Here is a 23719-nt window from a genome sequence, read left to right as displayed (position 1 = left end):
TCTTTGCGATTGACTTGTGTCTCTAGTTTTTGGATGTTTTGCTATTGCTTTACAGGTAAACGAAAAGGAAAAGATGATGTCGAAGAGAGAGCCAGGTACGTGTGCATGAAAGAACTATAACGGAAACGACTAAGTCGTGGAGGTTAGCACAGGTATCCAAGCGAGCTCCTTGAAGCAGGGCACTTACAGTACTTGAGTCGATGGATACTGATGCATCACCGAAAGAACACCAACTAACTACGCCAATAGCTCTTGTGGGCTGAGTAGCCGCATGCGTAGCTGTTGTTATCGGTATCCACTTGAGGGTAGCCGTTCCCATAGTCGTCGACTTCGGCATTGTCTACGCCCTCAATATTGAGTACCGGGTTGTAATAAACCGGTAAGGTGGACAGAGTTTCGTTGTATCCAGGAATACCCGCGTTATCTATAGTCTGAATCGCCATGGCGGCGTGGTTTGGATATTGATCCGGGTATCCAACACCTGGATGATTGCGGGCGTATCTCGCCTTCAAGCGCCGACTCTCTCTTTGTTCGGCTAAGCGAGTCTTGTCGTCAACATGGGGACTTGGTACTGTCAGTAACGGTTCTGGTACACCTGTTAGAGTTCTCTTACACATGACTCCCTGCCTCTGAATCCTCAGAACCGTCATCCAGTGGATCCAGGCTAGTGCCAGGAGACTGCGAGGACAACTGCTCGCTATCTGGGTTTCTGTTGGATGAACCGATATCTCTCTTCTTCTTTTCGCGGTGGCTACCATGTGACGAGGAGGATGATGAGTTGGAATTCGATCTCTTCTTCTCTTTACGGCCTCCGGCTAACTTGGACTTTCCGCCGTCCGAACTGCGTTGGCTACTGCCTCCCATGTTTTGGTTCGAGTTTGCGATTTTATGCGGAATGGAAGTCTTTTCCCTAGCCATTGAAGACGACGTTTTATATTATGACTGCTTGGTGCGATGTCAGTTTAGCATTAAGAGGTGTGGTGCCTTTAAGACTCACAAGCGTGGCGGTGGTAGGCAGCAGTGACTAACTCCGTGCGCTGTTCTTGGCCTCCGGAAACCTTGTCACTTCTTACACTTTTCGGGCGCCTTAAAGTCAAGCAGCCATCCGAAGGGGTGAGGGGGGTGGGGGCGTTGAAGGAAGACTTGGACACCGCCGAGCCGGTCGCAATCCTTGCCTGAGCCGGTGTTCATGTATGGAGGACTTCTTGAATCTGACCTAGTTCAAAATGACTAGATGTCCGAAAAAAAAGACGTTTACCGGGCAGCAAAGGGACGAACAAATACTGGGCTAGATGCAAATATGGTCCGCCAGGGCAGCTTGTTGGTTCGCAAATAGAGGTCAGTAGCCACTCATCTGACAGGTCATCGGGGAACTAGGTGAGCGAGTCTTCAGGCATCAATCTGAGTCCCAAAACCTAAGAGAAGCAAAACGAAAAGGGAAAGTCGTGAATGAAATCGGTGAAAAAGGGATAACAAGAGCGCGGTCAACAACACACTTCTCTCCAAGGGCTGTGGCCTGTCACTGCCACGCGGAGGGCTGAACCTTCGAGGCGGATGCCTGTTCATCGTGTTTGGCAGGCATCGCACCGCCCCCAGATGACTCTGTATAGCGTCGACGAACGGTCTCAGCGGGATGCCTAGCAGTGAGCCCGGAGCTTAGCCCAGCACTTAGCCCCCAAAAGAGCTCGAGTGGCAAGAAATTTACGACGTAGGACCGAGGAGGATGGAGGCATGCTGCTCTTATGCTCCAAGGTCTTCGGAAAGAGAAGAGGCTGAGAGTGACGAAGCATTGCAGCCAAAGTAGGGCTGGATGCTGCAGGAGACGAAGGACGCGGACAGAGAACGATTACCATGTGACTGAGTGCACTTTGGAAATTGGCAAGGAGTTTGTTCCGTGACGGTGGAGCTCATTCAAGATAGGGAAGACGCAGTCCCCTCCGAGAATATCGCTTTCCCCTCATTTTGAGGAATGCTTGGCCGCAGCTGAAGGGTCGGGTGAGGGGCTTCACTGACAAGCCGTCATTTGCATCATCCCTCGCAACCTGTCATTTCACCTTTGAGTGTGTCTTAACTGTTAAGCATGTTGTACCGGTGCCTAAGAGAAACTCCAAACCTTTGTGGGTTTCTCGATGGGTTTGGGCATTGGGGATCGACTACATTGCCAGCTCAAGGCAGGCTGGCAGTGTGGTGTGCATACATAGCTACTAGTATGCGCAAATGGCACGGATTAGGCAGACATTGCAAACCCCATCCCCCTTTTGGTAGCCACCCCACCATTGTTTCTTTTGCTGCACATCTTGGCCCGGGCACCCATGCCGTCATCCGGTTAGCATGAACCGCTGTGAGCTTCAGCCGTGGCCATGTAGAATAATTCGGTAGCTCGGTTTTCAACACCTTCACCGCGACGGGGATGACGTACTTCCAGCCGAAGCAGGAGATAAGAGGACCTATCTCCGTAGAAGCCATCGATAAGGGAATTGGAACGGAATACGGATACCAGTCATACATGTCACACTGTTGAGAGCGAACAAACTATTAGCATCGGCACCTATCTCAGAAATCGATTGCGGAGTAACACGAATGGCGGCTGACAACCCTTGCATCCACAGCCCTCTTGCTCATCCTTGGCGACCTGTCGATGGAAGCGCCCATTTTACCTTCTGGCAGTCGAGGAGCTAATTGCGAGCGCTTTATCGTCGGTCGTATTCGACGTCATCAGGCTCTTCGACTGTTGTTCTGCCCCCTCACTCTGTGGCTGTGGAGGCTAGCTAGACATGAGGCTGGGGCTGTAAGGTCGTAGCAACATTCCCTGCCTTTTCGAGCTGATGCTTGGTGCCGGAAGAAGCGGCTGCTGCGTCTTGGAGCTGCACTTCGTCTGACGCTGTGCCGCAGCGAAACGATGGCCACGCTCTTGGTCATCAGAACATGGCGGGAATGAAGGTGAATTGTCAGATGGCTGTTTTGGAACCACAATCTCATTCATAGCAGTGCAAATAAATTTGCATCTTTTTTGTGCGGCCATAGTCACATTAAGGACAAGACCTCACAGTTTCGACGGTTGTCCTCGGTCTGCCCTCACTTCTCTTCGTCCTACTTCTAATGCCAATTGCAGAGAGAAAGGCAAAAGCTGGAGCAAGCCCTTTAAAAGAAACACTGGGCTGGTGAATGGCAAAATGATCTCTCTGAATATACTCTTGCAACTCATTCTGCTACATCGCTCAATCCGAAGGGGAAAAGAGACGTGCCCTGGGTGAGCTAAGGATATGGTTTTACAGTCAAGGCCATCGCTGGTACGACAATCACCAATTGGCCAATGCTATTCGATAACCAGCAGACCGCAGTGGCCACGCTGTAGCCTGGAAGCATGCAGGACAACGGGAATGCACTGTGGAAAAAATACAACATAGAAAACTCCCACTAAAGAAAATAAGTGTTGTAATTATTGCCAAACAGCAGATGGAAGCCGAGAGACATCTTGACATATGCTATATAAATCCAACGGGCTTTCAAATCATATGAAGGAAAAGTCCACCGAGAAACGATATATCTTGATGAGGCTCGGCATGATTGGAAGTTCGAGGTTGGACTTGGGGTTCTCGAAGGCAGTATGAAAATCTCCATCTCCTATCTTGCCGTGACAGTACATATTTGAAGTACCGGCTACTAAGTGCATACGGCTGCCTACAAGGCTTGTCAGAGATCTTGCTTCTTCATCCCTCATCTTACTCCAACCGGAAGCACGCCTCGAGTAACGTCGTGTGGCAGCAGCCTGGTTCCCGTTGGCGTCGTTCATGCTTAGGACTGCATTACAGTGTATCTTGGACCAAAAACTAGCTGCCAAGTAGTCCTTGCAACCTGTATCGTCTTAAAAAGTCATTTTACTCACTGTCATGCTTTCTTCTGCTTACCTACCTTAAGGGATGCCGTTCAAGAAAACCTGACAATTTAAAGCCTCGGAGTAACATCTTTGAGGTGCCTTCTCAAGACTCCAGACAAAGAACATTCGATCACAAGCGGATCACGGCAAAATAGAGTTCAATCATGGATTCAGATCATGTTTAATGACCAAGAGGGGGTTTATGCCAGCTCATGATCGCGCTGATAGGTGTCCATGAGCTCAACATTAATCTTCACACATTTTTTATCTTCTACTGCATAGAAACGCACAACGTATCATAAAATGTGAAGAGTTAATACGAGTTCAAGGAAGAAGCACTTTTTAGGATAGCAAAATGTGAAAATAGAAAATTATGGTCGCCATATCGCTAGGAGAAAGACACTGGCCAAAGCCGGAGAAAATAGTTGTTCAATCGACTGCTGCTTGAATACAGACCCATTGCTTTTGATTTTCTCCTACGCCTTCATCAAAATAAAGGCTTATGGCATCAGATAATCCAGCTCTATGCTCTCATTTATTGTTGGTAGTTTCGCCGCCAAAGTATTGTAAACCAGATCGGTACTACAATTATGGACAAAACGCTAGAAGAGTATATAGTCGACCAAGGCAAGGTACGTCCCAATCACAACTCTTTTGTCTATTTTTTTTATCGTTTTAATAAAACTGACGTCCCATGACAGTGCTCAGAATACCCAACTGTCTTGTAGCTTCCTTGACATCGGTATCGAGGAGGCTGAAGAAAGAATGCTTCAACCTCGCCCTCCGGCGAAAACACTTCAACTTCATGTTCAAATTCTCACCTGAGTAGCCTCTCGTCACCGATCGAATTTGAAAAGTTGGGGTCATGGGTTTTACCTAACTTACTGTAATCTCGCAATCGATTGCTGCCCAAGTTCAAAGGGCATTGCCGGGCAGATGTTGGCCAAATATGTGCTTTTCAATGTGATTCCCAAAGAGACGGAACAGCATTCCGGTGTAATGTGGAGACCCGGCGAACCAACGGGCGTTCAGCTCCGGCCATTCACCCAGTCCTGTGCCGGGCGATATCGATCGATTCTGTTTCGGACTCGCGAAATTAAACAACAAAACGGATTATATTTGCACCAACCAGATCGGCGATATGTCACTCTCAAACGCTTGGCCCAGTCCCCGACTGCAACGCGTAAAGAGTATCGTGATGCGCGTTCATTGGGCGGAGGTTGAGCTACTGGATATCAAATCCCGGCTGTTACCAAAACAGGGTATAGCATGCCGAAGAAGACACCCTTATTATTTAATTTTGTCTCCCATAGGCTTGGGGCCTCGTAACAGCCCCTAAAACCCACCGGATACGAGACTTCGTCGATCAAAAGTGGAACTTTTTGTTGCGATAGTTGGAATACGGAGCCGTGTGGCACTTCCAGCCACACGCCCGCCAGGCTGAGAGGCCCAAGCCTCCCAGACCCACGTGACAGGCCAAGGGGGAATATCCCCACCTTCTAGTCAACAACACCACTTTCAACTATCATCATGAACCATCGATTAGAACCAATTTACTGTTATTTGTTATTGACGAACGGAATTCCGTTTCACCCCCTGTTTCACCCCCTGTGAAACCTACACTGATCAGTGGTAAACCTCACAGTTGCCATTAATTTGGTTAACTTCACAATTACCACTCTGCTACGGACAAACCGCAGATCAGCAAGGTCAACACCAGAAGAGACGACTTCTTGAACTGGATACCCAAGCCCAGGTAAAAGTAGGGATTTCGTGCTAACGAGAGAAGAAGCGAGAGTAACTGGGATCTACGGAAACCAGCAGAAGAAAGCTTCTTTTCCTCGAATCTACCAGCAATCCGATTATTCGAGTAACCTAGGGACTGCTACGCTCACCCTGGGCGGGATAAGGTTAATCGCAGCCAATTATCGCTGGCAAGAGCGTTCCATCACGCGTTTTCAATCACCAGAAGAAGAGACCTACCGAATCGACGGTCTTCCAACCTCTTCACGCCACAAGGGCGAAGATTCACGAATCCCACAAGGGACAACAACTTCCCCAACTACAACTATCCCCCACGCGCGGTGCCAATCACGAGGCGCCCGCTAGTTTCTCAATAAATCCCCAGACGAGGTGCCAACCGCGAGGCGCCTGCCACAAGAGACCTCCCTACCAGAAGAAGAACACGCCGAAAGGCGAGCGGAGACTACCGGCGGTAATCCGCCTATACAGCTATACGTATACGCCTCCGAGGCTGCGGCTTAGGAGAAACGCACGTGGTTGTGGGCGTCATAAGGCCAACTGTCCGCTAGATTCTAAACTTCCCAACAGTGAGGAGCGAAGCCCGAAGCGAGAAAGAGAGATTCACGAGAGAATCTACGGTAGAACTCTCTCCCTACCAATTCGAGACCTGTGTATACCCTCACACCCCTCGAGAACATCAGCGAGAACGGCGCCGACGGAAACAAACGACGAACCGACGAAAATCCCCGATTTCACGATTCTTTCCCCTTAGAATCGTAATATCCCTAATCGTCTTTTGACTCCCACTTCCAGGCCTGCATCTTGCACCAATCGCAGCTGACGCTGTTGAGGATTAGAATTCAAGATTCTGAACAGAAGTAATCCTTTTATACTGTCAGAATGGAGCGAAATTCACGAGAAGGATCGCCCGCGAGCGGCGTCACTGCCAAAAGCCAATCAACAGTCCCCATCCCACAGAGAATCGAAAGTATGATCGATCCAGCAGTATGGGGCAACTGGGCAATCGACCTTACAAACGCTAGCCCACAGCAACTGGGTTCCTATATGGGTTTCCTACTTGAGACCTATGAGAAGAGGAATCTCACGGGCCTCGAGCTATGGAACGAAGTTTCTCCCGATTTCGCCGACTGGTCAGAAGAAGACTTCCAGAACGTACCTCCCCCAATCCTACGATTCTTCAGAGACTATTTAATCGGTAACGGCGTCTACGTCGAAATGGATGGCAAGAAAATCTCGAAAAACGTGGCATTAGCCCTCAAAAAGGAAGAATTCCACTACTGGTCACCCCAAGAACTCGAACAAGGCGTCAAGAGATATCGCAACCTGAAGGCTCTGATAAAAGACCCCGAATTCCACGAAGAGATCACGAGACCGGCAACAGTAGCCAACAGCACAGGAGGAAGAGTCGAACCAACCCTACAGCCACCTCCTCCACAAGAACAACAACAGTGGCAACTACCGTACCGACCGCCACATCCCACGGTCTCTCCGTTAACAGACTTCCAACCATACGAGTCAACAGACCGTATCGGAAAGCAATTAACAGAATTCGCGAAACTGTACCCCGACGATATGAAATACAGCGGCGATATGTACGATGTACTCGAAAAGAAGATGCCAGTATTCGTGGATCACTGTAGAATGCTGGGAATTCACACCTCCCAATACAACAGGGCACTTCCCCTAATACTGAAAGGAATAGCCAAAACCTACTTCTACGCCTCGATTAAAGTGATCAACCCACAGCCCAACTTCGAGACCATGATCAACCAATTGAAATCACACTTCGAGACTAGGGAAAGGCAACAAGCGTACGTTACGCAGTGGAATACAACTACTCTTCCCCAAATCATTCGCGATAACCCTGGAAAGACCAAATCGGAGTGTTTTGACATACTATGTGACAAATTAAGCAAGATTCAGCCCGGTTTGCCACAACAGGATCACAACGACCGATCCCTCCATACCCAACTTCTACACGCTTGTAGAGATATTCCAGAGTGTGCAATGGCGTTATTTGTACCGGCTGAGACGTACGAGGGACTTCGCAGCCAATTAATCTCGTCGATCGAGACAGCTACCCGTCTCAACCAACAACAATTCAACACAGTAGCCAACCCACCAGAGCAGTACTGGACCGACAGAACTTTCAACGGTCGAGGGCGTTATTCACGATACAGTCGTTCATCACGAAGTCGATCATCACGAGGAAGAAGCCGTGACAGACCCCTATTACCGCCAACGCCTAAGAAGTGCTACGTGTGTGGAAAACCTAACTGCTGGTCAACCAAACACACCACAGAAGAGAGACGAAAAGCGTACGAGAAGTTCAAAACCACCCAATATGCCCAGGATACGTCACTTCCAGCATATGGCCAATTTCTCGTCCAATACGAGGGTTTCGACGGGTTAGACCTACAACCTACCGCCGAAGACCCCCAGCAATACTACCACGTAACCGAACAAACCAGTGAAAGTGACGAAGAGGAAGAGACCGGCAGCGACAGTCAATTCCAGGTCACCGCCTATTTCACTACAACAGCAATTGACGGCAACAGGATCGCCACGATCCTAGCAGACCAGTCAACCCGCCATGCTATTACGAAAGAAGACCTCTTCCGCAACCAACCAGAACCGAAAGAGCTACCTTCGCAATTCACACTCGAGGGACGCTACTCTGCCCAGAACTTCCAAGGGATCATGCCCGACTCGGGCGCAGCAGGATTCTCAACCGCTGGCCACCCACAATTCGTGGCCCTACAACAAATTTACGAAGGAATTACGTTAAACACTGAGGCGGCTGGCGGCGTTACAGTGAAATTCGGCGATGGGATACCACTGGAGTCTATAGGGACTACCAAAGTGCCAACGCCGTTTGGAAGCGTCAAATTTCACGTTATTGAGACTAACACTCCCTTCCTTATGTGCCTAGGAGATATGGACCGATTGAAGGTCTACTTTAACAACGTTACGAATACCCTCATCCAAGGAAACAAGGTCGTACCTATTATTCGCAAATGGGGCCACCCATGGTTATTACTCGATAAGGAGAAACCACTCGCCTGGAACCACCTCACAGACGCTGAATTGCGACGGGTTCACCGTCGCTTCGGACACCCATCTGTTCAACGATTACACAAGGTGCTCCAGAGGGCCGGCCACCCAGTTGAAATTACGGCAATTGAGCAACTATCGAAAGTCTGCCATCGATGCCAAATGCACGCACCAGCGCCATCACGGTTCAAATTCACGTTACGAGACGATTACGAATTCAACTACGAGGTTATCGCCGACGTGATGTACCTTGAGGGTAACAGACCGGTCCTCCACGTCGTCGATACCGCCACGGCGTTCAACGCCGCCCGGTTCCTTGAGGACATTTCTGCGAAAGCCACTTGGGAAGCCCTACGCCTCTGCTGGATAGATGTGTATCAGGGACCCCCAGACTGGCTAGTTACCGACGCTGGAACAAACTTCCGCTCAACAGAATTCCGAAACGCGGCGAGAGGAATGGCAATTGAAATCAAGGAAATTCCCATAGAAGCCCACAACAGTATTGGGAAAGTTGAACGATACCATACACCTCTAAGGAGGGCGTACGAAATCATCAGAGCAGAAGACCCAACAATTACGCCAGAATCAGCACTTCAAACAGCAGTCAAAGCAGTTAACGATACTGCTGGCCCGAACGGAATAGTGCCAACACTCTTGGTATTCGGCTCGTACCCACGAATTACCGACGATTCGCCGCCATCTCCCGAAGTCACAAGGCGGGCGAAAGCGATTAAGAAGGCGACGAGCGAAGTACGCGAACTTCACGCAAGGCGACAGGTGGCAGAAGCTATCGCCACCCGCAATGGCCCTGATACAGGGCCAATTGTTAATTTACCGCTACGGTCGCAAGTACGAGTATGGCGCGAAAAGAAGGGCTGGACCGGACCGTTTACTTTAGCAGCCATAAACGGCGAAACCTGTACTATCGATACGCCACGTGGTCCGAAGACCTTCCGGTCTACCGTAGTCAAACCATACTACGAAGATCCCGATCAACCACCTAATTCCATCGCCGCGCCAGAAGAAGAAGAACCCGAAGCTGAGATACCGCAGCAGGAAGTAGTACGCGACGAAATTATCGTCGCCGGCGGAGGCAGTGAACCGGACGAACCGCAAGAGGCACCGGAGCCACCGAGAAGACGCCCGGGCAGACCCCGGAAGAGACCACTGCCAATCGCCCACTTCACAGAGGAATTCAACGATGACCCGGATTATCAACAAATATTCCTATCGATTAAGGAGCAAGCAGACGAAGAATTAGCAATCAAACTACGACGAGAAGGTGTTATTACTACACCAGGCGAACCGTTCGAACAGTCAACTAAACAAGAGATCAACAGCCTCATCGCTAGAGGAGTGTTCAAATTCACCCAGTTCAATAAGAGAAGGCACCAGAACGTACGAATCTTCCGATCTCGTATCGTCAACGAAGTCAAGGGTAAAACAACCGAACCCTACGAGAAATCGAGACTTGTAATACAGGGTTACGCCGACGATGGCAAGAAGGCTATATTGACCCAATCGCCAACGATTCAGCGGGCGAGTCAACGGCTAATTCTGTCAATTACCCCGTCACTCCTACGAGAAGGGAAACAACTATGGCTTCGAGATATCACACAAGCCTACGTTCAATCCTCCACAAGGCTCAATCGTACTATTCTCGCCTACCCACCGAAGCAAATTCAAGACCAGTACCCAAAAGGGACCATTATGGAGGTTGTGAAGCCTCTGTACGGAATCGCAGAAGCTGGAACCCACTGGTGGGCAACGTATCACAAGCATCACAGAGAGAATCTCCAGATGGTTACTTCTTCGTACGATCCATGCCTATTGATCTGATCTACCGAAAATCCACACTTTGGCTGTATCGGCATGCAAACCGACGATACCCTCGGTTTGTCAGACAAGGCGTTCTCACAATTAGAAGACGAACAGTTAGAAAAAGCGGCTTTTACGGCAAAAGCGAAGAATATCCTCACAATTGACGAACCCCTCCAATTCAACGGAGGGATAATCGCGCTGTCAACCGACAATTCGATCAATTTGAGGCAAAAGGGACAAGCCAAGAAGTTACGATGTATTGAGACTACTAAACCCAACCCAAAACAGCAATATGTCGAACAACGCGCCAGAGGGGCGTACATCGCGTCAATTTGCCAACCCGAGGCCTGTTTCGATTTATCCACTGCTGCCCAACACCAAGACCCCTCGCCAGAAGCGATAAAAGCACTGAATCAACGGATTCGATGGCAAATAGAATCGCCTAACCGAGGAATAACGTTTATCCCACTCGACCTTACAACAGCCAAGCTATTCGTTTTCGTTGACGGGTCGTTCGCTAATAACCACGACCTCTCCTCCCAATTAGGGTTTCTGATCATCCTAGCCAACGACACTTCCTCTGACAGCAACAACGGAGAATTCACGATTCACGGTAACCTCGTTCATTACAGCTCTACGAAGAGTAAACGAGTCACCCGCAGCGTATTAGCGTCAGAGATCTACGGGATGGTCGCTGGCGTCGATATGGCCTACGCCCTCGCCACAACCCTGGCGACAATCACTGACCACCTCAACCTACCAACGATTCAGACAGTTGTCTGTACCGATTCTTATTCGCTGTACGAGTGTCTCGTGAAGCTGGGCACTACCAAAGAAAAGCGACTCATGATCGATATCATGGCGTTGAGACAATCGTACGAAAGACGAGAACTACAAGAAATTCGTTGGATTAACGGCGAAGACAACCCTGCTGATGCCCTCACGAAGAGCAAACCAAATCGAGCCCTCGAGAGATTCGTTGATAGCAACACGATAACGATACGTATGGAGGGATGGGTAACAAGACCGTAACTACGGGAGAAAGTAGGGATAGGAGGCCGAATTGACGAGGAGACGGAACTGTATAGGGACAACGTATTCCAACCGCTTCAACACCATAAAAAGAGAGTTTCCAGTGTTGCGATAGTTGGAATACGGAGCCGTGTGGCACTTCCAGCCACACGCCCGCCAGGCTGAGAGGCCCAAGCCTCCCAGACCCACGTGACAGGCCAAGGGGGAATATCCCCACCTTCTAGTCAACAACACCACTTTCAACTATCATCATGAACCATCGATTAGAACCAATTTACTGTTATTTGTTATTGACGAACGGAATTCCGTTTCACCCCCTGTTTCACCCCCTGTGAAACCTACACTTTTCGTATACACTATGGCGTCTAAAGATGTCCTAAAGACCTTGGTCACTTGGCACGATTCTATGGACTGGTCGAAAGATGAGTTTTTTAAACTGATTTTTACCCTCCATAAAACAACATTCTGATCTGAGTTGTTTTCCGTATTACGCGAGCGAAAGCGTCGCAGGAGATTGCTCGTCATGGGCCCAAACACAGCATCTGTACCATGTGGCTCATCGCGATGGAAAACCTTGTTAAGGACAGCGATCCTCCTAGCTGCCTTTCCTCGACAATCATTTGCTGCATATGTCGAAGTCAAAGACTGTTACGACACTATTCCTCAAGCAAGCTCCACATCATCTTTCCCACGACTCAAGATCGAAACCCTCAGAGCATCCCTTGACATCAACTCCAACGTCGCGCAACTGGAGTTGGACTTAACAGGATACTATGCCAATATTAGTAGTTGCAATGGTCAAGATCAGGTCTTGCGTAATATTTCTTCGACGCTCGACATCTCTAGTGTCACTCGATTTCAGTCCTACAAAGGAGAAACTTCAAAGTCCTCTTGTCGCGAATACAACTACCAAAACTACCACCACGCCCTCTTCCACCAGCAATCAACGTACAAAGTTACACGGCCCTTCTTCCTCGACACCTTCGACTTATCTCTCCACCTAACCGATGCCTCAAACGTCTCCTTCGCCTGCGCCCACGCGCACATCACGCCCTCCCTGAACGATGCGATCTCCACAGCCGCCCTCTGGGCACCCATCTCAACGTTCTTGCTCATTCTCCTCCTGGCCCTGTGGCACGAAGCTTTCCCACTTCCCTCGCGCCACCAGCAGGTCGGCCCATTCATCGCCGATCCCTCGCCGTCACATCTAACCACGATATCTCAATCCCTTTCCTACATCCAATTCATCTTCTTCTCCGCCTCCCTCTCCATTCAATACCCAGGTTTCCTCCGCGCTGTGGCCTCTAAATCAAGCTGGTCAACACTCATGATCCCCCGCGGTCCCATCCTCTCTGCAACACCTTATTACGGCGTAAGAGACGGCATCTATGAAGTCAACGGCACATTCGGCGGCACCGCAGGCCTCGAACTAATGACGCAGGTCCTCGGCGCGCCGATAACGATGAGCACCTGGGTGAACATCATATCGCTGTGCTTCATCCTCCTCCTAAGCAAAGTCATCCTCTTCCAGCTTTCTCACCGTCTGCCATACGCCCGCACTCGATGGTTCACAGGTGACGCCGCGCGCCGTATGCGGGGGACCACGGACGCCGGCGTCCGTGGCACCGCATGGACTGTACTCCGCTTGTTCCTGAGCTACTTCCTCACGCCCGTGACGGCCTGGGCGACCTACCAACTTACGGGCGCGACATTCCTGCCCATCTACCACACCGTCCTCACGGCTTTCGTGATTACGCTGCTCATCGCCGCGTTTTGGTGGGGTGTGACGCAGAACTCGCCGCGGAACATGGGGTATCTTCTCCTCGACTCCTCGAAACGGTTACAAACACCCGGGAGGCTGTCAAAGAGTCAGGATCGGTACGCGATGGCAACTTTTGCGTTGATGTTCGTGCGTGGTGCGGCTGTAGGCGGGTTGCAGATTGCTGGATTTGTGCAACTCCTCGTGCTCGTAGCGTGCGAGATTGTGCAGCTGCTAGTTATGGGTTTCACGTGGCAAGCTTTCCCGCTGATAAGGGTTGGGGGTTTGTTGGCAGGGGCGCAATTGGTTGTCTTGGGGCTATGCGTTGGGTTCCTTCCTGGTGTTGCGGAGCATGAGGCTAAGAGTAGGTTGGGCCTCGTGATTCTGGGAGTTCACATTGCTGTATTGCTTGGGGCCTTTGTCCTTCCGTCCCTGGTCCGACTCGGAGCGCTGCTGGCGCATTCTATCTGCTCGATAAGAGAACGGTCGAATGAAGCACAGGAAGAAGGCCTTGGAGTAAGAATCGCCTACCCCTAAACACTCGACATTAGAGCTGACAAAAAATCAGGAATATCGCCTTCGCCATCTAAACGCTCCAGCACCTCAAAATACCATACCTCGTCCGATATCCGTTCAGACGTTCGAGAACCCCCGAAGTCCCTCAAGCTTGCTCATGTCCCCAATCTCAACCGCACCACTTCGGAGAGACCCCCCGCAAGAAGATGTCCGGAGCTTAGCTGGTGTGAGGAGGCATCGCGTTTCGCTCTTGTCATCTAGTTCCGAAGGCTCTGCGGAGGACCCAAACGAACCAGGAAGAATTTTGGAGGATTTTGATGATAATGAGAGGGCCGGTGAGTTGGAATCACCGGGTCGTGAATACGAGGCGCGGGTCGGAAGGAGGTTTTCTAGTGCTTCCATGTTGAACTACTCGAGGCCTCTACACGGCCAGCCTCAGAGCCCCTGAAAGGTTACACATTTAACTAGACTATGAATTCATCATGAACACTACGTGATCCAATTCTTCAGTGACTCTTACGACACCCTTTTACATACCTCATCACCGTAAATTCAGCATCATCATCTTCATCCCTTTAATGACATAAACAGTTGCGAGTACCCAAGCGCCAACGGAAACCTCCCTCGCCTCAACTTTCAAGCCTCAGTAGACTAAAGTAGGTAGACAGTAGCGCGCTGGCATGTTTTCTCCGATAGGCCAATAAGATAAACACCATGCCGACGCTAATTGGTTTTGAAGGGACTGGGTCCTGCAACGCCAACTAGCCCAGGGCACACTAGCCACAGGACCGCAACAAACTCTCTTCCAACGGCCGATATACAAGCTTAATGCTTACACTGGAGATTGAAAGTACCCTCAGGAGAAAATCTCGTAAATGAGATGGGCCTCTCTTCGCCCTCCCCTGCACAAGCAGCTTTCCTCTTCTTTGACATGGTTCAGATAGGTGCTCACGCTCACAATTAAGATTAAGGAACCGCCAGAACTTCGAATCTTACCACAAGCTTGCACATTATGGCATATATTTTTCTCGATATGGCACCAAGCATAAACAACTTGGGAGCTTAGTCTATTTCGCAACATGCTAGTTGGAGGTTTCATAGATGATCTGATGACTTGCTTCATAACTGATGTCTTCAGCAGTGATAGGCGCCTTCACTAAAGCCTCAGCACTGGCTCCAAAATCACCGTATGCCGGCACTCGAGAAATGTAACTCAACGGAGGGACTAAACAATAAGATGGCAGCTTCATAATGACTAAGGAATTCCACGAACTTTTTAGTTGTGGTGAAATATTCGTCAAGGACAACGCGGGAGATCCAAAAAGACTAGATTGGAGAAAACATTTCAAGGACATAATCGCGCTCAAATTGTACGTGGGCATATCCAGACAACATAGCAGTATGAACTTCATGGATTAGCACACAAAGGTGCCCATGACCGATTATAGGCCAACAACTAAAGTAAGGTATCAAGGTAACGAGACTTAACAAAAGCAAAACTGCTTCAGTAAATCATCTCGTAATTACATGTGCACCGCATTCTCCTCCTGTACCACTCGTGTACTGACCAACCCTATGTGTAGAGGCACTTAAAAGACCTTGTTGAGAGCCTGTCTCCACTTGGGCCATTTAGCAACCTTAGCACGGAAGGCGTGGATCTCATCCCAGTCGTGCTCACGGCGGCCAGTGTCGAGGTCGATCTCGGAGAGCTTGAGGAAGCCGTTGCGCTTCCAGAGGTAACCGCAGGCCCAGAAGAATAGGACAACAGGAAGAGCGAGGTAAGACTTGAAGAAGTCCTCGGCTGTGCCCAGGCCATCCGATCCGGGGGGAGCAATGGCAACGAAGAATTGAGCAGCGAGGGAGACAAAGACCAAGATCAGACCGAGCCAGGAGCCGGCAACTCCACCAATGGCACGGAAGGGAAGCTCGTCGAGGGTGTGGCCCTGAGCCTTCCACGCAGCGCGGAAGCGGATGTGAGCGGCGCAAATAGAGCCCCAGGTGAAGAGAGCAGCCAGACCAGAGAGGGACAGAAGCCAGTCGAAGACAACACCGCCAGATGATGCCATACGAACGTAGGCAAGGCCACCAAAGGCAAGGTTGATAACGACAGAAGGAAGGGGACGACCAGACCGGTCAATATAGGTAAAGATCTTGGGGGCATATCCCTGCTGAGCCAGGGCAGTGAGGGTTCGGGAACCACCGTAGACGCAAGATACACCAATGGAGACGACGGAAACGAGAATGACGATGTTCATGAAGCTGTCGTATCCACGAAGGCCAGCATCGAGAGGAGCCAGGACAAACGGGGAAACACCATCAGCGTAAGGGTTGTCGGAGTTCAGGAGACGATCGTCAGTAGAGCTGACAAGGAGACCAACAAAGGTGAGTCCAAGAATGTAGAAGCTGGGAGCTACTGTTAATAATTGCACGAAAGGTAAGAGTTTGATTCAAGTACTCACATAGTGATACGCCAGAAGACCTGCTTGATAGCACCAGGGAGGGCCTTGGCAGGGTTGGTGGACTCAGCAGCGGCCAGACCAACAAGCTCGGTACCAGAAAATGAGAAGGCGGCGGTAACGAAGACGGAGCAGAAGCCACGGAAGCCGTTCTGGAAAGCACCGGGGTCTCTCCAAAGGCGGTCACCCCAGAATTCATCGTACTTGCCTCCCTCAGGGCCACCGCCGCAGATGAGAACAATGGCTACTACCATGAAAATGACAGTGGCAATGAGCTTGAAGAGAGACGCCCAGAACTCCTCTTCGGCGTAACCCAAAGTTCCGAAAACGTTGACGATAATAATGAAAATCCAGAACACGGTAATCCACACTGCTACGCTGATTTGGTCATTCCAATATTGTACCGTAAATGAGCAGACCGTTAGTTCGAGTGGTAATACAATAACCCATTGGAAGACCTATAGTGTGTTAGCTGGTACGGGGATGAGGTTTGTCGATGAATGCGACATACGTAATTCCAGCCCATGGCAAAACCCCAGGAAGGATCGAGGAAGCGAATCGAATACGTGTAGAAACCACCAGAGACCGGGTACATAACGGCAAGCTCACCGAGAGCGTAGACGACGTTGAAAATCATGACACCAGCGATGAGGAAGCAGATGAGAAGAGAGCCAGGGCCACCCTTGGTAAGCGCATTACCAGAACCGACGAAGAAACCAGCACCGATGGAGCCACCGATGGCAATCATTTGCAAGTGACGAGATTTCATGGAGCGGTCGAGCTCGGTGTCGCCGGTTCCCCAGTCACCTACGAGCGAGTAGAGTCAGCATGGGATGATAGATGAAAGAGGAGGCAGTTATGCGTGGCTTTCCCGGTATGAAAACACCCAACGGCGCCACAAGAAACGGGAGAACTTACGTCTCTGGAAACTCTTGAGGTTCAAGCCATTGCGGGTCATGAAGTCGTCCTCACGGAAGTTCTCAGGAACATGGCCATCGCCGGGAGCGTGAACCGGAGTCTTCTCCGTGTCGTACGTAGGCGGCGTCACGCCAACGTTTGTCTCTTCCTTTGACATGATGGAAGTTGTCACCAATGGCCCACGGAAGGAAGAAGTAATAGATTAAGGCAAGTATGAAAAATGCGCACTGGCGCTTGTGTCGCGACTTGAGCCCTTGCCGACGACGGGTAGTAAGGGTGCTACTCTGTAACGTACTACAAGAGTGTGAGGGGTAGAGGGACGAGAGAGAAGAGACAAACTCGAGAGACAGGCTTCGCGTGGGAGGCCGTTTAATAAGGGTTCGAGACAAACGCCTGTAAGAGGAGAATGAGTAGCAACATGTGCTGGTGCAGGACAGGGAAGGCATCTCATGCCAGGCCAGGCCAGGCCAGGCCAAAGACGGGAAAGCAGAGGTAGGGGGGTACGGCAAGGGGACGGAAGGCAGAGGCAAAGGTAGGTGCGCCTCATTGTTCGAGCTAGGAGCTGGAAGGAGCGGGCTCACCATCGAGGGAAGGGACCAACCAACGTCCTCACCGGAGCGACCCAACGGATGGCAAGTGCAACACCGACCAGGTACCCCCGGGTGAGTGAACCCCCCCCTTCCCTCCTTCCTTCCATGACGCTACCCTACCCTACTACATAGTACCTACCCAAGAGGCACTTTACCCATCTTATCTTAGTCTCACTTTGTTTTTTGCTTCGTTTCCGGGATGCGTTCCTCCCCGGGAAATCAACCACGATAGCTGCGCCGCTACCATGCAGAAACAGCAGGAGACGAATGCTATCCAGATTAATAAATCATCAGTGATGGGTGTGGTCTTGGCGGCGATTAGGCCGATTGGACAAGCCTGTCAGCCACAATGAAAGGAGAGACGGGGCAAATGGAGTACTAGTACAGGCGGCAGAGATACTGAGCTTTTGGGGGTGCTCGAAAGCAGTGAGATAGATATGCATTCCGAAGCAAAGGAGGCAGCAGGATCAACATCACTCCAAGAGACGTCATCACCTTTGAAAGAGGGTGCAGCATCACTCGCCACGATTGACAGAAAGACCGGGAAGGGCAATAGGGTAGACAGAGACAGTCGATCAGGCTAGGAGACGGAAGACTCGTAAGTCAAACCCCCCTTAGGGTAGGCACGCGATACCTTGGACAGCATCGTTTCGCATCCAGACGGATACTCGTGGGCGTATTCCCTGGACGAGCTGTCCCATCCGAGGCATCAAGAGCGGCTTGGCAAAACCAGTAAGCTTTCTGAGAGCAGAAGGTGGAGAAGAGAGACGGTTGTTGCCAAGTGATTAAGACAGGTAGCGGTCCTTTTTTGGTCGTTCTTGGCTTTGTGATCATTGGTGATTGGGCTCCAACGGGGAGAAAGTGCGATATTTGTACGCAGTGGGAGGTGAACCGTGCTCATGCCCACGCTTGTGGGCATTTTGTAGCGGCGCGGGGGTGGGACGGTGCCGGACCAGGAGTACATTTCGAGGCAAGGGTGGTTTGGTTGTGGCACCCTTGAGGCAGGCGCTATCAGACGAGAGAGATGCTATCCACGGCGGTGGGAGCAGAGTTTAGGGTCCTTGGTAAGGTTACTCAGTGATGGGGCCAGGTGGTCATAGTGTCTGTATTGCGCTGCCGGGGAGATAAGGCCGAGACGCTGTGCCGTGTTGTTTCTGAGAAAAGATGGAGAAGGGGGCAATCAGTGGAAAATGCTTAAAGTATACGGAGTACCGACCCAGGAGACATCGGCTGTACTAAGAGACGAACAGGGCTCCACTGCTCCACCAAACTGCCTTCCTTACGATTATCACTTGCGCATATACTTCCACCTGAAAATCGATGTACCGACCACTACCACACCATTTAATTCTCACGCAAAACGGCCAGCATCCATCTTGGGCGTGCGTCCATTTCTCTCACCTGACCATTGGTATTGGTCTCTTCTTGGGATACTCTTTTAAACATACACACACATTGGAGGCAGCCACCACCGCCAGAGCCCTCGTCTCCCGGCGCTACCGGCCTGCAGCCAAGGTCTTCTGGAACAGGGCTGTGTGGCTTGGTGTTCTTGGCCGCCTCGCACCTTTCCAGCCATTCCAGTCGAGCTTCCTGTTTGGGAAGGCACAAAACGGGGGCCTGCTTATTGCTTGAATTTCACAGTCCATCTCATCTCATTGATCTATCACCAAAGGGAAAAAATAAAATAAAGGTAAAATAAAAACTTAAAATACGGTACAACAATACCCAAACAGCTAGGTCACTTTCTTTCGTGCTGCAGAGTCCTCGCGGCTAAGCTCAATGCCTCCCCGGCCCACGGCGTCCTACCTCTTTCAAATTCACTCACCTTTAGCCGAGTCGTCAGACCTTGCCTCCATTGGATGCATATTACAAACGTCTTATTACTTACGCCCGATCGAACTTACTTTTATCGTGTCCTTCTTGGTTGGTAGAAAAGGGCGGGGGCCGCGAGCAAGAAGGAAGCCACTGTCACCAAAGAATCCTTCTAGAATGCCGCCAGGCCGCCAAACCACACCATCACAACCCTAACCACGCGGCCAGTCAGCTCTCGTCGTGTTGCACCCATAATTTCCCTTCATTGCTTATTACCCTTGCTGTCATCCATTCGATTGATTGACCCGACTTGGAGCGATTTGATATTTCATCCAATCTGATGCGACGCGACAAATTTGCCACGGCCCCCCTGGGATTCAACACCCGTTTGTTGGTGGAGGTCCGAACCAGCTGCTCACGCCCGCTTCCATTTTGCTCATAATCGTATTCCCAGGGGTGCACCACCACACCATTCAATTGGCCCGCGATACACCTGGCATTCCCCTGTTCAGCGGGAAATATGGGGAATAAAGTCTCGGCAAAGATAACAGTCTCACGCGGGCGCTCCCAGCTGTCACACGCATCTAACGGGACATCCATTCCTCGTCGCGAGGCAGCAAGCGACGATAACAGAGTCGGCGCCACCGTCAATTGCTATGACGCCTTTGTCATGATAACTTCATTGAATCAATCACCTTTAGCAATTTTGTCCCCATTCAGATACTGAAGCAGGGCCCTTTCCACCCAAAAGTTCCCCGAGATACGCCAGCCAACCCATGTTTCGTCCCCATGGTGCCACCCGAGCACGCCAGTTCGCCGCCCCTAATTACGTTTGGCGCTCCCTAGCTTCGGGTATCTGCCTCGATGTGTCACTCAAACTTAGTCCAGTCGACGCTGGCGTTGCCCTGCCCACCCCCCTTGGTCACTTGTTTGACGTGTCTGGGGGATGGGTGGCTGCAAAGAGGCGAGTCCTATCAGTACAACGGCCTCAATTGTGAAGAGTCGCCCAGAATATCAATATCGTTTACGGCTAGCCACGGGCTATCAGTCGGCCATACTGTCGAACGAGGCGTTTTCGGTTGACGCGAGCCAAGACCTGTTCAATAGTGCCCATCGGCCACAAAACGTGAGAGCATATGCTTAGCCGTCTGCGCAGGCGTCGCAGACAAGCGCTTAAGTCATCGCGACCGCTGACGCCAAGAATCTCCATCAACCTGGCCCCAATGTGTCTTGCAGAGGCAACATTGGCTTGTGCTTGGGCGCGAGTCGATCGGCTGGTCCACCGAGAATTTTGTCACGATCGCAGCGCGTCGCGGCTCTAGATGTGCATTTCGATTTTCTTCAACTTCCAAGACATGTCGTTGAGCAACCGCCATAGCACCAAGTGTTAGAAATCTAGGCGGAAAAGCTTGACCAGAAAGCAAAGAATTAAGATCGCTTGGTAGAGCGTGTCGATTGGTATGCCCAGCATGGCCGAGATTCACGGCACCTTGGCCTACCAGTCGAGGGGATTTGCCCAGTCTCCAAGCAATTGGCGATCTAACCGAGCTCTGATTCCTTCAGCGCTCCCTTCCCCCCTTGTTCGTCAGCCACCTTCTGTAGCTGGTTACTGGCCCGACTCGACGGCCAGGGTGCGGGGAAATTTTTGTTACTTAATAGCGTGGCCCAAAATGCCGTGCTGCACGAGGAATAAAGCAAAAGCCCGCCACAATCACGACTCTTGTTTCTGGGGAAAGCGGAACTTTTGAACACGAGATCAGCTCGCTGGGTCACCATTTCAATTAAACTCGATTTTTGTTACGTTATTGACAACTTCCTCCCCAGGTTTCCCCTCATCATCCACAAAAGACAACTTTGTTCGGACGCCAGCGGGTCACTGCGTGTGCCCACTGCGGACTGTTTGGCCATAGCTATGGAGTTAGTGGAGTTTTACCTGTACCTTATTGGAACCGCTCTCCATGAGTTCCTTTCCTCACCACTCACAGTATAACGACGACGACTCGGGTAAGCGGAGTGCCCGCATTAAGGCCATCACAGGATAATCTTTTTTTAGTCATTTGTCTCTGGCTATACGTCAATGGGCTTGCGTTGCGCCGAGCCTCGTGTCTCGGCTTGTCCACTCTTTTCGGCCCAGCAAGCCACATTCAAGTTTTGTCTTTCTTGTGTGCGCCTCTGCCCGAGGCGGTCCATTCGAGACTATGTGTCCCAATCGAGTAGCTGGATACTGTGTCGTTAAGCCATGAAACGCCACTAGCCGTTGGTACACGCAAAGTTGGTCTAGTAAGAACCGCTGACAGAAAGAGTTGAATGTTTGAGGCTACAGCTTAAAGTATAACGCAAATGTTCTGATGCTCGGCGGCCCCGAAGTCCGACAATCCTCCTCAACGCCACGTAAAGTTGTTGATTATATCAAGGTTGATAGGAGAACTAGTACGCTTTGACTAGTGTTAGTAGGGGTGTAAAGCCCGACGCAACTCTTTTCACTGTTATCTTGAAATGCCGAGTAGTTTACCAACCAAGTCTTGCTGTCAAGGCTTACGTTCAATGTTTAAGACATTCATGTGGTGTCTCCATGGCTGCAGTGCTGATCCTGTCAGCCTAGTTGATCTGCATAAGCACAACACAATCCGGCAGCCCTAGTGTCGTGTCTGAGATGGAATGCGCATGAAAAAGGATGCCGCGCAGCTGTACCCCAAGAGTTGCGGACTGGCAACAGGTACAGAACAGCCCATTCAGAGGCCCAAATTTATTAAAATACTATATAGCACAATTTTCGTTATTCAAGTAGAACTTCCAGTGCACGTGACATCAATCAGACGCTGTAGGTCATGTACCTGTTGCCGGTACGCAGTTGATGGGATGCATTTAGGTAACGAGTGGGACGGTACTATTCTCGTATATCCGCGTTCGCATGTAGAGAGAGCTGCAGCTGAGTGCATGAGAATGCCGTCTCGACTGCATTGAAAATCCAAGCCGAGATTGTACCGCGCCGTGAAGATGGCATGGGTTCGATGCAGGTACTTGATGAGACTTGAAGTGAATATATCGTAGTGTGTGCTCCCGGCCTTGCCTGTCGTAACCTGGCCACTCGGAACTTTTGCCCTCAGATCGGTAATGTTAATTCTTGGTAGGCACCCTTGACACCTTCTCCTGAACCTTCAAACACTGACGCCGAGTCTGTTGTTTTAAAACATAAAAGTTACATCGATGTCTATGCCACCAATCATCTAGATGCGTACTTTATTCTGCAGTGGCAGCAGAAATCAGATTGCGGCTGCTGACCCTGGGCATCTCATTTGTGTCATCCTAGTCTGACGATGAGATTTTGAGTTTGGTTAATCTTACTGCGACCTTCGTTAATACTATTTTTATTTGCAGAATCCTTCACTGCTCTTGTAAAACTGGTGAAGGATTCAGCATTTTACAAGCGTTCGGGATGTCGTGATGGGTGCATGGCATATAGATCCAGCTTACGACGACAGTTGAACTCTAGCCACGCTTGCCTTGACTGAATTAACTGGGAAAGCCTTGACTGTATCAGTATAGATATAGCCCTTAGTGACCCTTAGCCAGTCCCGATTCCCTTCTCATTTTCTGATCTGCAAATGACAGAAAGAGGCACCATAAGACATATGAGTCAAAATAGTTGCCTCCCATCCTCCCGAACTAGAGCTTTAGAACATGTCAACAACTGTCTTGGCATTTTTCTGGCTGGACGGAAGAAAGAGGGTATGCGTAGCTCTGATGTTGATTTCATCCTTCTGCTCCGTTGTAATCGAATTGAGAGACATCTAGCTTTGTTACTTAGAAAGCCAACGCATACACTTACTCTTGTTTCTTTGAGATAGTTCACGGTTCTTCCCTTAGCATCGCAATGCTCACTAGCAAACATCTTCATAGCGAAAAGAGTTGGTCGTCACGAAGATCAGGACAAGCGACATGGTGACCAATGTAGAAAGGCAGCGAAAATAGAACGAATGAGGGACAGATGGCGAAGATAATTTTGTTAAACAGCGAGAGCAGGTAATATTGGTGATAAAGAAGTGGTGCGTGACGCGCTCGTTGGGTTCTGGCCCATCTCCTAGGCGATGGCACTCTGTTCACTACACCCATCACTCAG

At 50.4% G+C, this 23719-nt stretch overlaps 3 protein-coding genes across 3 annotated transcripts; 1 reads left to right on the top strand and 2 right to left on the bottom strand.

Moving 5' to 3' along the window:
* Positions 1–233: 233 nt before the first annotated feature.
* On the bottom strand, positions 234–864 carry CTRU02_207034 (uncharacterized protein; the record flags this gene model as incomplete). The annotated part of the gene is made up of 2 exons (XM_036729346.2): positions 234–564; positions 614–864. The coding sequence occupies 2 exons, from the start codon at positions 862–864 to the stop codon at positions 234–236; spliced, it is 582 nt and encodes a 193-aa protein (XP_036578853.2).
* Positions 865–6610: 5746 nt separating this feature from the next.
* CTRU02_207033 (uncharacterized protein) lies at positions 6611–13897 on the top strand (the record flags this gene model as incomplete). Its single annotated transcript, XM_070204821.1, has 6 exons — positions 6611–7452; positions 7583–7674; positions 7944–10455; positions 11104–11519; positions 12136–13426; positions 13876–13897. The coding sequence occupies 6 exons, from the start codon at positions 6611–6613 to the stop codon at positions 13895–13897; spliced, it is 5175 nt and encodes a 1724-aa protein (XP_070061354.1).
* A 1515-nt stretch (positions 13898–15412) lies between these two features.
* On the bottom strand, positions 15413–17354 carry CTRU02_207032 (amino-acid permease inda1; the record flags this gene model as incomplete). Its single annotated transcript, XM_036729349.1, has 4 exons — positions 15413–16226; positions 16283–16737; positions 16791–17086; positions 17198–17354. 4 exons carry the CDS (start codon positions 17352–17354, stop codon positions 15413–15415), a joined length of 1722 nt encoding a protein of 573 aa, XP_036578856.1.
* Between the last annotated feature and the right edge of the window lie 6365 nt (positions 17355–23719).

Source organism: Colletotrichum truncatum (assembly GCF_014235925.2).
Source record: "Colletotrichum truncatum strain CMES1059 chromosome Unknown Contig_0004, whole genome shotgun sequence".
Classification (NCBI taxonomy): Eukaryota; Fungi; Ascomycota; class Sordariomycetes; order Glomerellales; family Glomerellaceae; genus Colletotrichum; species Colletotrichum truncatum.
The sequence above is the reverse complement of the archived record's forward strand: the minus strand, read 5'-3'. Positions and strand labels throughout refer to the sequence as shown.